Source organism: Strix aluco, chromosome 1, assembly GCF_031877795.1.
Source record: "Strix aluco isolate bStrAlu1 chromosome 1, bStrAlu1.hap1, whole genome shotgun sequence".
Lineage (NCBI taxonomy): Eukaryota > Metazoa > Chordata > Aves > Strigiformes > Strigidae > Strix > Strix aluco.
Window position 1 is genome coordinate 14,488,232 of NC_133931.1, and position 17,506 is coordinate 14,505,737.

Here is a 17,506-nt window from a genome sequence, read left to right on the forward strand (position 1 = left end):
GAGATAGATCTTGTAATTGTATTTTGTGCTAAGTCTTGCACAGCCACATTAACATGGCAGTTGGCACATCTGTGTCTTGTTTACCAGATATAGTTCTATTCCTGCTGTGGAACAATATGTTCAATAAACTTGCAATCATTCAAGAGCTGGGCTGCGTTAACACCAGGATCACTGTATTTGCAGCGTTGCACCAGATGTTAGATGTCTTTCTGTTGTGATTGGTGCCAAACGTGCTTTGACCACTTGTGTATGAAGATATAAAAACAGGACACAGTTTGCAGTGAAAAATAAAATCAATGGAGCATTGCTTTGTGCAGTAGGAATACATATCTCCAGTATGAATACAAAGTAAAGTATTGAGTACCCAGTGAAGTACATGACGTAGCAGTGACATCAGAAAGCGTGTTTATGCATTGCTGGTTTGTGTTCTCTATCAGTGTGGTTTCCAGAGGGTACAGGCCTCAGTCATGCTTAAGGCATTTAATGGAATACGTAGGCAAGTGTGACCAAATACATTGATATGGGAAGCCAGTTTGTTAACAGAATATTCTATTTAATTGTCCAATAGTAAAACTTAAAGTGAAACTTAAAAAATAAAAGCATATGGGTGTGATTATTTTCCTTTTATTTTTCATTATGTTATTATGGCACTTAGTTTCCTAGTCTTGTTCTACTAAACATGTCCAGTTTACAACCCAAACAACTAAAAGCCTTCCTTTTAAACAGGATGTGGCAGGTTAGTTTGAGTCAATCAGAGGTGGGAATAATGAGGGAAGTGTATCTTAAACACAGAAAATGTCATGCTCTGGTAGGTCCAGATCACTTAAACTGTTTTATTTGTGTTGAAGGAGAAGATTGTATCTCTTTATTAACAATAATCTCTTTTGTATTTTAGGAACTTCACATGACTGGAGATTACGATGTGGTGCTGTGGACCTCTATTTCACACTTTTTGGCCTCAGCAGACCTTCTTGTTTACCATTACCAGAGCTTGGACTTGTTCTTAATCTGAAAGAAAAGAAGGCTGTACTTAATCCAACGATTATCCCTGAATCAGTTGCAAGTAATCAGGAACCTGTGAATAGTACTAACAATCATGGACAGTCTGTAGGATTTCAGAACACCGTAAGCACAAACCATCTGCATACATCTCATTCAGCTGGCTCTGAGTCCTTGCGTTGGTTGCTGATTTTATTTTGTATTGTGTTCAAGCTTCTCATGCTTTACCTAAGCCGCCTTTATACCTTGCTACTCTTTATTCCTTCCACTTGAAAAGCTGGCGTATACTATAACCTTTTTGACTGTTTTGCATAATGTATGCAAGCTTTTTACTTGTTTTTTCTAGTCTCATCATTTCTGTTCTTTACTTTTTCTATATTGCTTATGAGACATGAAGTGATTCACAGAAATGTTTGATGCTGTGATGAAAACTTTTTTTATTAGACTAAGAATATTGCTTCTAGGCAAGTTATGCAATTTTCCAAAACAAAACCTTTTATCAGTAAATTTATTACATCTTAAAATACACAGATATACCTAACAACTTTAAGAGATGTGAAAGTTGGAATTTTAGCACATCTTCATTGAACACTTGAATCTGTTTAGTACTGTGCTCTGAAGGATTTGTAACAACTTCTGAAAAATGACATACATTAAGTTTGATATCTTTCTGGCTTTGGAGGCATCAGTCCTAACACAAAATCCATTGTGTAGTTAAAAAATTAGATCTTACAAGCTATTCAAGTCGTACTTAAGAATAATTGCCACTGCTGCAAGACTAAGTCTTTTTGTTGGACAAATGTAATTATGTGGGAAAAAAACTCAACAGACATGGAAATTATGAATAATTTTCTTAACAGTTTCAAAAACTACCTTTGATTGAAACTGCTTAGGGGTAAATCCTGAAAGAGAATGTGAACATGTGTTTAGCATGTTTAACACTCTTTCTAACCTTTTGAATGAGATGGTTTACTGTTACTTTATCAGTCTCATAGTTAATTTCTAAATCATTTTTATTCAGAAGTACACTGAGAGTGCAAATTATCACAGTATCTTGCAGGCTGTTTCCAGTAGGGGGAGAAAATGATGATGGAGTCAAATATCATTAGAGCTATCCTACATATTTACAGAACATGTAATAAGTCCTAATTTGCTGTGCATAAACAGCAGAATTAAATAGCGGGAGACATTTTGTTGGCAGAATTTTAGGCTGCAGTTCAGTGAACATCCAAACTTTTTTCGCAGCCAGACTACATTAATCAAAAGATTTCCTCTTAACTCCTCTTTTTCCTATACTCTCCTCTCCCTTGTGCTAGCACAGTTGTTGCTGCATAGTGACGTGGATCAGGGGAGTATCTGGTTGAAAAATACCTTTTTTTATGAACAGATATTTCCTACTGGATCAGTTTCCTGGTCCAGTTCATCATGCTTGTGGTGGCCCAGGACAGAAATGTGTGAGGAAGAGGGAGAGGCTGCTTCATTTAGCAGCAGTACTGGCTTACACTAGTGTGAAAATAGACCACTAGTATAAGCCTCATTTCACATTTCATCCCTCGTATCTTCTCCTATGCCTTATCTCCATTCTCTTACCCGTTACTTTAAGGTTACCATTTTCACTGTAACTCCCCCAAAATTCAGGGAACTGATTTTTCTTGTAAAAAAATAAAATCAGTAGCATAAAACAAAGACTGCCTCTCACATCACCCAAAGTTTATCCAGAAGTGTTTCACAGCAGCAGTGTGTTGGGTTAAATAATAGGGATGAAAAGAGGGAAATATGTATTTGAGTGAAAAAAGAATTAACAGGTGATAGAATAGATCGGATTAACTAGGTTCTTTAAAGCAGACTGTATATTCTGAGAGCATAAGCATGTTAAAATCAGTGATGATAGACTAATGAATTTGCTGAGGATGGTAAAAGTTACCCACTTCATAAAGTTGCATTGGAATTGTTTAGGGCAAGAGTTTGCGGTGCTAGAGTGCCCTTCGTAGGATAGACGAAGAGCAGTTCAGTGGAGCAGCATATGCTCTTGAGAGTCTATGATATGGCTTTGATCTAGTTTTTAGTGGGCTTTTAATTATGTTTGCTTATTTTTCCTTCTATATTTTGTGTATTGAATTTGTTGGAACACCTGTCTGCTGTTTTAATGACTGTATGTGTAACTTAGTAGACTCTCCTGCTATTTTTATATTCCTTTGACCCAGTTTTTGTTGATGATAATCTAAGCAGTAATTTACAAAACAGTTTAACTCTTTTTAATAAATACTGTTGTGAAATCAAAAAAAACCCCAAGTTATAAGTACCTGTTATGATTTGTATTCAGCAAAGTAAGCATTAGCTTTTAAAGCTAACTAAAAGAAGATTTAGCTAAATCCCATGTGTAGATTAGAGGCTATCACAGTTTTTCAACTGATTTGGACTGAGGAGAGTCTGCGAGGCACAGATTTATAGAAAGGCTATTCAGAGGCAGCAAATGTTGTTGCACACCAACAGTACCATGATTGTGAGAAGGGACAGAAAAGATGCCAGTGCTAGATATGCAGAGGGAGCAGGGATAGAAGTAAAGAGAAACTATGTTTGTAGGAGAGGTTGGCACAAATCCATGCAGGGTTTTAGAAAATACTTTTTGCCAGAACTACAGGGAAAACTTTGTTCAAATCACCCACTTTACTCAGAAGTGTTTTCAGCTATCAGGTCTCTCTTAGGCTGAAACATGGCTCTTGCTATCTTCTAATTTTGGTCTTTTAATGCTGCTTCAGGAGGATGATCATCTTATTAAGGAAACAGCATCCAGCATTTCTGGTCATCAGCAGGGGGTGAAGAGGAAGGCTGATATGCCACTCGGGTCTCCATTGGAGCCAGGGCAAATACTAGAGAAGAATGAAGACAGTAAAGTCAAACTCAAAATCAGAGTAAGAAATGGAAATTCAACTTGCACAATATGTAGGGCATTCAAAATAACAGCAGTGGCTTCTGCTGACTTCCCCTAAAGCTGTGTTCAAACAAAGACATGTTGTGTATATGTGTACAGTAGTTGTTACGCTTACTTTGGCAAAATCATTTCCCATCAGATTCTTTATTGGCTGGCAAGAACTAAAGTTGACAGTTAACACTCTTGTTCACACAGCTTCACGATAAATTAGAAAGAAGAAAAGGCACTGACCCTATTTAATTTTATTGAATTTTTATTCCTTTGCGGTGGTAGATATCACTTCCTTTCCCTCTCACCCCCAGTTTACCTCAAAAATAAAATATTTTAAGTTCTATTTAGTGATATTCTTATGAGTTATTAGCATCTGCTTATTTTTTTTCCTGATATCTTAGTTCTCAAACTCTCAAGAAGAGGAGGAAATTGATATGGACACAGTTCATGACAGTCAAGCCTTTATTTATCATCATTTGAATATGTTGGAGAGACCATCCACACCAGGTACAAGTACATTTATTAGCAAAATGGTAGCATGAATTTTTCAACTATTTCAGTTGTGGGGTTTGGTTTTTTTGCTACTGCTTATTCTCATACATACAATGTTGGTAAATGTTAAATGTTAACTGAATTCCAGGGAATGTGTAAAGGGTACATAAGAACATTTCTTTAGCTTCCAGTACATTTATAGATCTAAGTAAGACAAGTGTGTATTGTGCTTATAAAAGTGAAAAGCTAAGGAATGAATAAAATAATGTAGAGCTGAAATAGAACCCCATAAACAATTAGGTAAAACTTATTTTGCCATAGTTGTCATTTAAAAAACAGTAATTTTGAAGATTAACTTTTAAAAAAATAGCAAGAGTGTTCAGGTAAAAAAAATAATCTTTAATCTTAATGATTTATAACTTATGATCAGTAGTTAAAAAACATACAATCCTCAAAGATGCTTAGAAGAGCTTTTCAAAGGTGAAAACATTACATCTATGAGTAAAATAGTTTCATTTCAAGCACTTTTTTTTCTTTTACACCTTCTCTTAGTATCTTTTTCATAAAATATTTGACAAAATTACTTCTCAAAGAATAGTGTTTCTTAGAAACCTTAAGGCAGGCTGAACTTCATTGATGAACTTCCATCTTCTTTGCTTCTCTGTCACTAGCAAAAATTTTCGGTGGTTAGTCTCATTTTCTCAAAATATTTTAATGACATTTCATAAGTTTAGTTCCAGAATGTGCCACTGAAGCTAAGCTGAGGTAGTGACTATGTAACAAGCATTTTGAGAGATTTTCGGTGCACGTCTAAAACAAGGTTTTAAGGTTGCAGTACTGCAGTGTGTGAAAGTGAAGTATTTAGCCTTAGAAGTAGATTCAGAGTAATTACCCTCTTGCTTGTTTTTCTGTTTTTGTCCAGTGGTTGCCTAATGTAAAACACAAGTAGCAGCAGGATCTGGAACATTGGTTCTGTCTTAAGTGCCCTAGGCCCTGAGTTGCACTGACAGGCGACCTCATCTGCTCTCCCCATGACCTGGCAATTTCGTGGCCCTATTTAAGAGAAGGGCTGGTGGATGTTCCTGCTCTGAGTATCCTGCTGAGGCTGGTGCCCTGGTGCTGGCTGGGGGTGTGGAAGCTGTAGGCTCATACTCCCTTAGGGCCTAGGACTTAACATTTTTACTTCCTTGGCTGATGCTCTATAGCCATTAAGGGGTTTTGTTCTTTTTATAAAGGTAACTGTTGTCATTGCTCCGCTAACAAATTAAGTTCATATGGGGACATAAAACACAGGGAGGTCTAGTTTCCGGATTCCAGATGGCCTTCGGTTAATGACATGTGCCTGTACAGCCAGCTCCACCAGCATGGATTTGCTGTTAGATAGAGAGGCAAAACTCACAACTTTTTACTTAAAGCATAGGCGTTTCAGCAGAGTAAAGGGAAAGGCTGCCTGTAGGTTGCTGGTATGAATTTAGGAGCCTAATTCTGCACAAACTTTACTTTACACCTCTCAGAGCTGCTTTGAATGTTGTCCTTGGTGTTATGGTCAACCATCACGTTTTCTGTTACGGCAAAGAATGACACATCCAGGGCACGCAAGTGCAAAGCTGATCCGCCAGGGATTAGTATTTATAATTCTTACATGATATTTTGTAACAAATTTTTTTTACTAGATTTACACACTCTACGGAATATAAAGTCATAAACAAAACTCTGCCAAATACTTCACAAATAGGACTTATGGGACCCTCTGTACGCCAGCTCTGTGCTCCAGGACTGTTGCATATTAAGTTTGCACTAGAGTTCAGAAAGGGTAGGGTCTGATCAGGAGTGGAGTAATGGCCAGTTGAGTGCTGCTTTTGTAGGCCTACAGCAGACAAAAGCTACTTGGAGTTTCACTTGTGTACTGAATGACCTTCTCACCTCTGTCGTTTAGGCACTCAGCACACTGGAATACTTTTTTTTTCCTAGATAATAAATGAGACAAATGCTGGGTTTTGCCACAGAATTCATTTTAAATAATAAGCCTTTGAAAAGCATTATTTTGAAACACTTCAGATTAATTTCATTTTCTTTGGTTTGTGCGGTTAGAAACAGTTCCACTTCAGATATTCTTTCCTTCTAAAATTTCACCTGTTTCTTATTCATAGCATTTTTCTTAGAAGCAGAGATGTATGAATTTCAGACTGAGTAAATACAGTTCAATCTTTAGGAAATGGTATACTTCTGAGAAGAAACAGATGGAGAAAAATAAAAGCATACGTAAATAAAATTGTTCCCATATAGGAGTGTTCTGTTTTACAAAGGAATCGCAGATAATATTTCCTGAGGGCCTCTTGAGTTTTTGCAGCAATGACAGAGGGTGGGTGCACTTCAGTGAGTGATTATTGTGAAACAGATTGACAACAGGTTCTGAAATGGTCTCAGTATTGTTAGTAAATCTCTAAGATCTTGTATCTGCCTCAGTTCTGTGACTCTTACTTGGAAGGCAGCAAGCTCTTAGTCCATACTCAGTTTTCCTCTCACAGCTGTGGGTTATGTCCCCACATGTCACATGAAGTGTTAGGTCATCAGCCAAACAGAGCCTGTGAACAGCAGCTGCCAGGAGGAAGTTCATGTTGGGTCTGAACCCTGCTGTATCTGTATTCTTTTTTTTTAAATACACTCCTCTCACCACCCTGAATGATAATTTGAATTTGTCCAAGTTAATGTAACCCCCATAAGGCCAGGAAAATATTATTTTCCTTCAAAATCTTTTTTTCTGTATGCTCATGGATGTGAAAGGTTAGAGTTGAGACATGCTGCAAGGGCAATAAAAGAAGTCTTGTAATACAATTCTTGCAGGATTACAGGTTTCAGTGCTATAATTACAGCACCTTTCGTAGTTCATATAGAAAATGTTTTAAATCCTACTAAAGCGCCTTGTCTACAGTAACAGAACTGTGGACTCTGGTAGTTATAAGGGATTCTGAGCATTTTTCCAGAAGTTATTAAAACAAACAAAACATCAGTAGTGAACTGTCTGAAGAATGCTGTTGTGTTGATTTTTCATCTGCCCCAAGGACTAGACACATGGTAGCCTCCTTTGAGCCTCTAAAGCTGTGCAAAGTCACATTTCTAATATGAGAACAGATTTTTATTTGCTACCGAATCATCAAGAATAGTAGTAATGCCTCTCAACTCTTATCTTAAGATCAGAAGAATTTCAAGATTAGATTTTGAGTAAGCAGTAGATTTAAACTCTCATTTCAGACTGTAAGGTGACTTGTCATGCATTGCTGACTTCAGTGAAATCAGATTAAGATATTCTTTTTTATTTACTTTGATATTTCACTCATCTGAAAGTACAATATTTCAAAATTAACTTTTTGAAAGTTCTGCTGTATATGTCAGTAGTTACTGATTGGCCTGTTCTTTTCTGCTTCCAAAATAAACGCCTGGCTGTAACCTGCATCGTTATGGCTCAACAGGTCATCACTAATAAACAGTTAATTAGAATTTTCCCACCTGGTTTTGGTAGTTTGATAGTTGATACAAAGCGGTATGCAATTCTCTTTTCTTTATTTCTACAAAAGAAAAAAAAAAAGTAAATGCAGTGAGGTTCTTTTTGTGCATTGGCCATCCTTTTTCTGATCACATTAAGGAGCAGTGAGCTTTGAGGGCACATCCTGAGCATTTGAACTCAGAGCAGAAAAATCCTTTGGCTGTTCTATTAATCCTTTTGCTGTTTTCCAGGATAATCAAACTGGAAATTTCCACTGCTGACCTTGTAGGTCACTCTGTTTCCCATAGTTGTACATGAAACTTTGAAGGTCTAGGCCACACTCATATCTGTTAATTGGATTGTGGTCTTGTTTATCACAGTTACTGTCTGGAGTTTCAGGAAATGATGATGTAGCTGGATTGAATTGTTTCTGGAACGATTTGAAACTGGATACAGCACACACTGCTGTAAAGTGTAGAGGAAACTACTGTAGTCATTACGTTTAAACAGTACTTTCACAAAAGTAGATTTGAGCTTGTGGTGGAAATCACTTCATTTCAAGTGTGGATATAGTTGTTAATAGGAATTCAGTCTGAACTCTATAAAAAGCCAGGTCCTCTGCAGCTCAGTGGAGTCACCTGAGTTAGAGGTACTGATGCTCTTAAGCTAAGTTCAGCTATTAGTTAATGTCTTCCTGCCAAAAAGGGTTACGGAAACATCAGCACACAGACAAATATATAAATGAACACTTCTTGGATATGAGGACACCACTGACAGTGCTGGATTTTTGCTTTGTTTTTTAAGGAGGGAAAAGCCATTACAACTGTTCCGTTAGAGTACCCTTTAATAACATATAATTAATATAGTATCTTTGTTTGATAGTATCTGTTACACAAATGTTGACTTTACTAACTGAAATAGAACTGTTTCCAAACTGGTAACTCATTGTCTTTGAGGTTCTGTAGATAACTTTGCCTCACTGAAATAGTATGTGGTTAATTGTATACTTCACAAGGAAGGGCTTTTTCAAGTGCTTTATCCTATAGTGTATGAAAGCAGCTTTAATAGAAACATAAGCCCTGCAGATAAAGTGACAACATAAATGAGAATTGCATCAGTGTGTGGCTGCAGTGTGTCAACTACATGATTTAATAAAACCAGCATAATATTGTAGGTGTGAGTGTCTCTGAGAAAGCAACTGATCACTCTCAAACCCTGAAGGTAGATAAGGCTAGCAACTAAATTTTAAAGTGAAGTACCTGAAACCGTTAGAGGCGAAAAGTATTCTGAATTGACTTACTGATTTAAATGCTCTTTTTCTCTAGAGTAGGGAATACTCTAGAATTTTATAGACTATTAAAGTAAATGTAGTAAAAATGACACCACAGTTAGGCTATTATTTTAATGTAAGGACAAAGCAATATAGTTGTTAAATGAAAGTCAGATGAAGAAATCAATAAAACGGTTACCAGTTAAAAGTATATTTTAGTTAAATCACCGGCTTGTCTATGCAATACCTAAGCAGAGGCTATCCTTTGGTGTAGGTATAAGGAATTACCTATCTGGATATAAATCCCACTAAAAAGTATGAAGTCAAATGAATCTGTAAATTTGAACTAGTTAAAATTTTTATGTTGTAGCCAAATTAACTGATTTGTTTAGCACACCCTCAGAAGACTTTCGGGTGGTTTTATTTTCTTTAAATAGACCTTAACTTGTCACTCTCAAACTTTAAATTTTGTCATATGATCCTTAGAAGAACACTCTACTAGACAGAAAATTGATAACTTTTTTCCAGAGATACATAATTTGACAATTCTGCTTCTTAAGACAAATGACAAGACACTTTTGCATTCTGGAAGCTTGGAATTATTTAGGCTTGGTAACTTGCTGTATGTGCTTTGTTGATAGTTAAACAGATGCATAAACACAGCATTAAATTAAAAAATAGCGTGTCTTGGATGTTTTCAGGGTAATAATAAAAAAGAAAAGTAGAAATAAGGAAAAACAGGGTAATTGTCAAAACAGTTTTTAAGATCTTTTCAGCTTTTTTGTTCTCTCTTTAGAGAAAATGCTGCCAGAGCTGCAGTTCAATTGCTAGGCAAAGAGAGTGCATTATGAAAGTGCATTATTTTTCTCATTAGCAAGCTTTCTTTGGGTTCTGGGAGAGACATACGAAGTGCTCATGTGCTTGTGTTGGTGTCCCCTTCTTCCCAGAGGTGTTGGGTGTCAGGTTCTGGAGCACCAGCCTGTCCTCAGCCTAAACACTGGACCCATGGGCCTTGCCCTTTGCTGTGAATAGTGAAGTTGGTTTCTCCCTTTCTGACATTTGAATAAATCAGGGTGCAAATGGGGTAATTTTTAACAAGTGTCAATTTGGAAAAGTCGTACATAAGCCAGCTGTTTTAAATAGATTGTACATGCAAAGAAACAGAGACTGTAAGTCTGTGGTGTTCCACCCTCTTCACACAAAATCAGAAATATAGGAGAGGCCATATGGAAGATCTTACAAAAGCTTGTTGGCATGTTAAAGTCTCAAGTTACATATTCCCAAATTGTAAAGGTTCAATAATAAAAGTAAGAATAAAATAGGTAAAACACTGTACCCAATAACATTTTTCCATGTTCATGCACCAGTGATTCTTAAAAAGATAGTAACTTACCCTAGGTAATTGGTGAACAGGATGTTATAATTATCTGACAGTGATTTTTGTTATGTCAGAAAATGTTACTTTAAAGCTTATCAAGATCTAAACTCCTTTCATTCTAAAACTAAACTACAAGATCTGTGTTTTCATGTTTTATTCTCCCAATATCTACAGCATTTGTATCGGTTTCTGTGACAAGGTGTGCACAAAGTTTCTGATCTTTCTCCCATGGAATTATAATCCTGTCTAATTTTAAACACCTACCCAGCTAGCTGGAACACCGCAAAGCCAATAGTTACATTGGAATCTCCACACCCCAAACAGGAGATCCAAGTGGATAGACACATGTATGTGCATTTTCTTCCAAGGAATGCTACTAACCACTTCAGAAGTGAGCTCCTGGGCTCACCCTCCACTTATTGTGTGATTCTGTGATTTGAGAAATGCAGGTTCCAGTCCTGCTCCCTCTGCCAGGAGGAAGTGGGTTCCCTGCAGGAAGAGGGAGTGCTCTGTGACTCCTTGCAGCAGTCCTGCTCCCCCCGTTGATATGAGGGTGATGTTAGTGCCTTGTAAAGCAATTCCTATTTAGCCTTGCTTTCCTAGTTTGGCAGGTTGCTGTCATGGGCTTTAAGTAGATATTAATTAAAAAGAAATTAAAACAAAGAAAAAGTGTTCTGCAGATTTAACGGTGAATTTTACAGGTACAAGTCTGTAAAATTTTTCATAGTGTTTTTACAGGTCTGTCCATTTTACAGACAACTGAGTTTGGTAGTCTGCATACATTGTTTCTGAGCCATTGTCCAGGATCAATATATTTGATTCCTGGTTTCAAAGCACTCTTTACCAGTAGGAGGAAATTTTCTGGATAGTTGTTGGTTTTTCATTTTAAAAACCACCAGATTATAACTATCATTGACCTCTATGAAGAAAGTGTATATGTACTCTTAGTACTGGCTCAGTAAAAGTAGATTTTTGTAATGACATGTTTTTATTTCTTATTGACGTTTGTGCCATATTACCAGAGTTGACTGTCTTCTTAAGTGCCAGTAGCCCTTGAGTTGCAGTTGGATCCCATTTCTCGCTCTCCTGAAGATCCTCCTGCCTTTCTCAGTTTCTAGGTGCTTATCATCACCCCTTCAGTCCTGTTGTCTTAAGATACTGTTTTATTTGCTCCTTAACTTGCTCAGTCAGTGATGTTTAACTGCTTTAAATAATAGATTTTTTTTAATAACCTACCTGAAATAAGTGAAGAAGTGATAATGCTGACTGTTGCCTTAGCAGAGCTGATAGTTCAGTAAACAGCAGGAATTTGGTACAAGTGGCAGTAGTGCAGTAGAGTTATGAGGGTCTGTTTGATTGCATCCTTGGTCTTCACAGGCATTTGGCACTACTGCTACATCATCCCTGCAGACTTAAGCTCATGACCTTACACCAGTTATACTGGGTTAAAATTTTTAAAGCTCAGAGGCTTAGCTTTGGTTTGAGGTTTTTACAAATGTAGTGTCTAGACTTACAGGTTCAGTTTCCATATAAAAATAACTCCACAATTTGGAACTAATGGATCTGTGAAGTTTTAAGGGTTTGTCACATGTGGGGGGGTTTTTTTGTTTTAAGTTGACTTTAGTTTGCCTTGTATGTTTTAATGCATCATGTGCCTGTAGCATGAGAACATGTGAGAATGTGTTCTGTACACATAAAGATGTACAAAATAATCTGTACACCTTTCATGAATGTGGACTGATCAGCCTTCTTCAGGCTTTTTGCCACAACCTTTATTTCTGAGTTCCTAGAAGCTGTGTTTGTGTCCCTGCCACAGTTCATGTTTAACTACTGTGGCCTATTTTAATGGTGTCAAATGTGTACTTTGGTTTTCTGAGGTACAGGCTCCAACGATTCCTTTTCTAATGGCCCAAGTCAGATATGCTTCCTTTTTCCACCATTCTGTCTTCTGTTGAATGGCTGTTTTTGCATCCTTCCATCTGCTAATTCTTACTTGTCTAAAAGCTTTCGAGGAATAAGCTTACTTTACAGGGATGGGTTTACATACAGGTAGGAGTTCCTTAAAAGAAATATAATTAGAAATAGTTAAATTGTGAAGCGGTCTTATGCCTTTTTGCATCAAATGCAGTTTACTTTCATGCTCTCTGCTTTGTTGAGAATGGGGTAACAATGTAAAAAAGTTGTAGTAGCTGTGCATTGAAGTCAGCAAATGGGAGTTTGAATTTATGGTAGATAGAAGATATGCACACAATATACATAAAAATGTGAAGTCATTGTGAGTTCTGTCAATAAATCTTTGCACTGATAACATGAGCTTACTAGTGCATAGTTCTGATGAAATAAAAATTAAAGTTTTTTTAAATACTTGTATATTAGAGATTTGAAGTCTGTAGGAAACAAGCCTTCATAACATAGCAGAATTTTATACTGCATCATACTCACATCTTGCAGTTGAGCCAAAAATATTTCTAGAAAGACATCACTTTTGCTGTTACTTTAAGCAATAGAGATTCCACCATGTCTGATAGTAAGTCATTGATTATCGTCACTGTAGAAATGTTTTGTATTTCTATTCTGACTTCTAAACTCTGCATACAGGTGTAGATTTTGGTTTTTCCAGCCATACTTAAAAAAAAAAACAAAAACAAACCAACAGCTGTACTGTCTAGAAACTTTCCTACATATGTGCTTGATTGAATCAGTTCTTAATCTTTCGGATAAGATGCTAGAAAGATTGCGTGGAAATCTTTCTCAATGCTTGTTTGTCATATTACAGGGAGCTGGTTCTTTAGACTTCCAGGAATCATTACCATAGACAAATCATTCTTGCCTTTAAAGATACAAAACCAACCAACCAACCAAAAAGATGTACTGGAAAAAAAATGCATTTTCAAATACACGGAAAAAGACAGTTACAAAGTATATAATATAATTCCTTGTTATTTAATGGATATTTCAGCAAAAAGTGGAGGGGGGCGTGAAACTCCAAACATTTAAGCAGCTGTGAAGAAAATCCATTTTAAGTAAAATTTAAAGGAGTAGTTGCCTTCAAAAATCTGGTGGTGCTTTTCTACATTTATCTACTAGTTAAAACATGTTCTTGCAATGTGAGTGATTTGATTCAATTTCTGCCTAAAGGAATTCAAGCCTTCCTACCTTCTAAGCGTTTCCCCTCGTTAACAATGTTATTCTTAGGTTATTGCCTTTTAATCCCTACTATTGAAGGTATTGCAGTTTGTGTGAAATAATGAAATATTAAATGAGCCAAAGAGAGAATAAGAAAGTTGTTCAGGAATTGAGAGGTCATGGATCAGATTTTCCTTCCTCAGATTCAGATACCAGGCTTACTCAATACATAAGTAGTTCCAGTGTATTTGTGAAATATATACTAATAAAGATGGTGTAATTGTCTTTATTGGAATTGTCTTTATTTGCTTTTTGTTTAAGAACAAAGCTTTGTATAATCTTTCAAGTAGGCTAAAATGGTGAGATGCAATTCTTGGAAAAAGCAATTTGATTCTTCTGGTCAGTATCAAAAGGTTCGTATGATCTTGCAGGGAGCTTTAGCTCCTGACCAAAAAGGAGTTCATATCAAAGCTGCACTTTAACGTATGCCAGTCCTACACTTTATATCATAAGCAGTTATATTTTCATTATTGGTGGTATAGTGGCCTTCCTACTCTGTTTGAAAATTAATTTCTGGTAACTAGCTTAAGTTGCAGTTCCTTAACTCTTTACAATTCCTAATTGTCTGGGATATATTTATACTTTTGAGGGAGGAAGGAATACCTCCATAAAAATTGCCAGTAGGACGGGAACTTTAATGACATGTTCAGAGCCTTTGCTGAAAAAAACCCAAAAAGTTAATGGTACAAGTATCGTAATAGATTCTGTGTTTGCATGTTTAAATGATTATGCAGGTTTTTATCTAATATTTCAGAATTCCTTATGTTTGAAAACAATGCAAGTTAAACATATACTAATGCCACTATATCCATTCTTTTAGGTAAAGAACAATCTTCAGGAGAGATGAACATGCACCCTGTCTCAGCAGCTCCACTGTCTGTGTTTAGTAAAGAATCAAACTCCTCCAAACATAGTGATCACCATCACCACCACCATCATGAGCACAAGAAAAAGAAGAAGAAACACAAGCATAAGCATAAGCATAAACATAAACATGATAATAAAGAAAAGGAAAAGGATCCCTTTGCTTTCTCTAACAGTCCAGCCAGTGCACGATCAATCCGTTCCCCGTCACTTTCAGACTGATATCAATGGCTTCTCTGGAGTTCAACTTGCAATATTCTCTGAATACTTAGAAGGATGTATATAACTATAGCTTCTATCTTTTTTTATGGAAATAAGAATATGTGAATTGCCTTAGCAATTCAGAAGCTCTGCCACCATCCTCATTTGAAGCCTTCTTATTTACATATGCGGTTGTTGAAATAATCTGATTCAAAAAATATGTTTTATGATTCTGAGTCATTTTCTATTTCACTGTTCTCCACACCTCCCACTCTTTTTTCCATTTTAAACAAAGAAAACAGTCCTTTATGTAAGGGCCCCATGTCCACTGGCAACCCCCTGCACATCATGCTGACCATGTGTACTGCCAGAATCAATTATGTTTTAATCCTTTGAAGAATGTTAGGAGGCAGAGTATGTTTTAAGCAAAAGCCAGTTGCCAGACCTTTGGTGAAGTGCTGTTTCCAGAGTAGTATTGTATAACTAAGTGTAGACCTCCTGAGAAGATGGGGTTTTTCTGTAGTCTTCAGTTGAGCTGTTTCTTGCTTTAACCATTGCAATGTAATGTCAGAATTTTAAGAACGGTATATGGAACATTTGCCTTTTTCAGATACTAAAACTCTTAAAAAAATTCCAAGCTGCTTTTAAGCTGCAGGTATTTATTATGGACATGACCCTTGAATATAATGACATTCTGCAATTATGTTTTTGGAATTTTAGCAAAATGCTTAATGCATGTTTTGTCCTGTAATCAGGCTTTTAAAAATCCAATAAAGTTTGCGAATTATTTTGACAGAGGCAGAATTTTTTCTTCAAGCTTGACATTGGAATATGCTTTTGAAAAATGGATTTGCTAAAATTAAAAAAATATATATTTTTGAAAAGCTTAAAAATTAAAAGATTGAAAATATATGTATTTCCTCCTGCTGAGGTGAGGGGTGGTTTTTTTTGGAAGCATTCTATATGATCAGCTCATGAATCCACAGGAGAAATACTTTAGTAGATTAAGCTAGGTCTGGGAAATTAAATGATGGATACATTTAAATGTCTTTAGCTGTGTTTTATGCAGTGTACTATTTACACCCAGCAAATGTTTTATTTAAAAACTTGAGTTTTTAGAAGTTTTGATAATAGAGATAAACCATCTCTGCCACTTTTTATGTGTTTTCTTTATTTGTATGTAGAGGCAGGGGTTTTATTTCAATGCACTGGTTAACTTCAGAGTTCACATTTAGCTTTCTATAAGATGGTTGTATCTGGGTTAAAGATTTTTTTTTTTAATTTTTCCCAAATTCCTGTGTGAGACTGATTCTCGTTCTTAGGCCAAAGAGAGAAAGTTCAACAGGGACCCAAGAAGATTTTTTTTAAAGCCATATTCTTGAAGAGTTTCATTAAAGTTAATAAATACTTTTATATTGTATACCTGCTGTTGAATCCTGTAGTTTTTTGTAATAACAAATTAAATCTATAGAATGGAAAGATGATAGACTCAGGTATTTCATAATACACATATACTTATTTTGTTATTCAAACGAAATAAGTGTTTGAATAGTACTGTGTGGATAGTTGTGCTAATCATTGTAGTTGGAACACATTAAGATATGTTTGGGCTGGATTCAGACATGATGGACCTGGGCAGCGGCACAGCCCCTCCCAGTCTGCTGCCATGCCCGCAGCTCTTCACATTAGGTGAAGCCCACCTCGTGCTTAGTTTCCTCTCTAACAACAACTGCAAGTTTTGACAGTTTAGATGAGCTAAAGGTGCAACAGGAACAGGAACCTAAGTGTGGGTAGAATGAGGTACTGAAACGTGTTTTGGGTAGACTAACCATGTGTGCAGCTCAGCTTAGCGGCCTCTTGAACCAGTGAGCTGTTATGTTAGCATTGTGAACTGCGAATCACAGGGAGAGGTTGGGAGGCCATAGTAATAGCTTGATGGAAATATTTTTAGGTGTTTTTCCCTTGGCTAAGGAGTGAGGTAACAGTGCCAAAGGTGTTTGTGGGAGACCTGGACTAATAAGCAATGAAAGCTGGCATTGTTTGGGAGAGCGAAGGCAGATACATTTATGTTTTAAAAATGAGGTCATGGGTAACTTAGTCTGGCGTAGTTTCTACTTTTGGAGCCATGGATTTACACTCGTATGCTGAGGGGAAATGTATTGTTCAGTGATACAGAACTAAGGCAGAGCTGTAACACGGTAATTCTACCATCATGTTATTGGCTGTATGACTTTAAGTGAACTATTGAATATATGCTGAGGAAATATGGCAAAGACACTGTTAATTAGAGGCAAAAAAAATACCTAAAAAGACTTTTCCAGTGCAGTTTCTGAGGTTATGTCATGGTCCTGGTTCAGAATATCCGTTAATATATTCAATGAGATACAAAGTTTGAGGTCTGCAGGTGGTACAACTTGGACAAGCAGTGCTCACAAACTGGTAGATGTGCTCAGGAGTCAGAATAATTGGGTAGATTGCACAGGTGATCCAAAAGCAGCAAGCTAAAATTCAGTAGGAATGAACGTGAAATACTGAACTTGAGGGAAAATGAAGTGCATGAAAGCCAGCTGTTCCCCCCATCTTGCAAGGTGCAGTGAGGTAGAAAAGCATCTGGTTGCACAGAGGTGAGGAACTTGATACTATTGCGAAAGTAAAACTCACTTAAGGATTAACAGGATTTTTTTTTATGTAAGATGTGAAAGTAGTTAT

General features: G+C 36.5%; 1 protein-coding gene across 7 annotated transcripts in view; it reads left to right on the forward strand.

Moving 5' to 3' along the window:
- The window catches only part of TAF2 (TATA-box binding protein associated factor 2), a 65,434-nt gene extending 49,217 nt beyond the window's left edge, over positions 1 to 16,217 (forward strand). For 4 of the 7 annotated variants that reach the window (XM_074849530.1, XM_074849903.1, XM_074849819.1 and 1 more), the window contains 4 exons: positions 896 to 1,125; positions 3,759 to 3,911; positions 4,324 to 4,435; positions 14,553 to 16,217. In XM_074849530.1, the coding sequence (XP_074705631.1) occupies positions 896 to 1,125; positions 3,759 to 3,911; positions 4,324 to 4,435; positions 14,553 to 14,818 (761 nt within the window). In that variant the 3' untranslated portion in view covers positions 14,819 to 16,217. The remainder of the gene's footprint in view (positions 1 to 895; positions 1,126 to 3,758; positions 3,912 to 4,323; positions 4,436 to 14,552) is intronic. The other 3 variants (XM_074849594.1, XM_074849661.1, XM_074849738.1) reach the window with 3 other exon arrangements.
- The last annotated feature ends 1,289 nt before the right edge of the window (positions 16,218 to 17,506 follow it).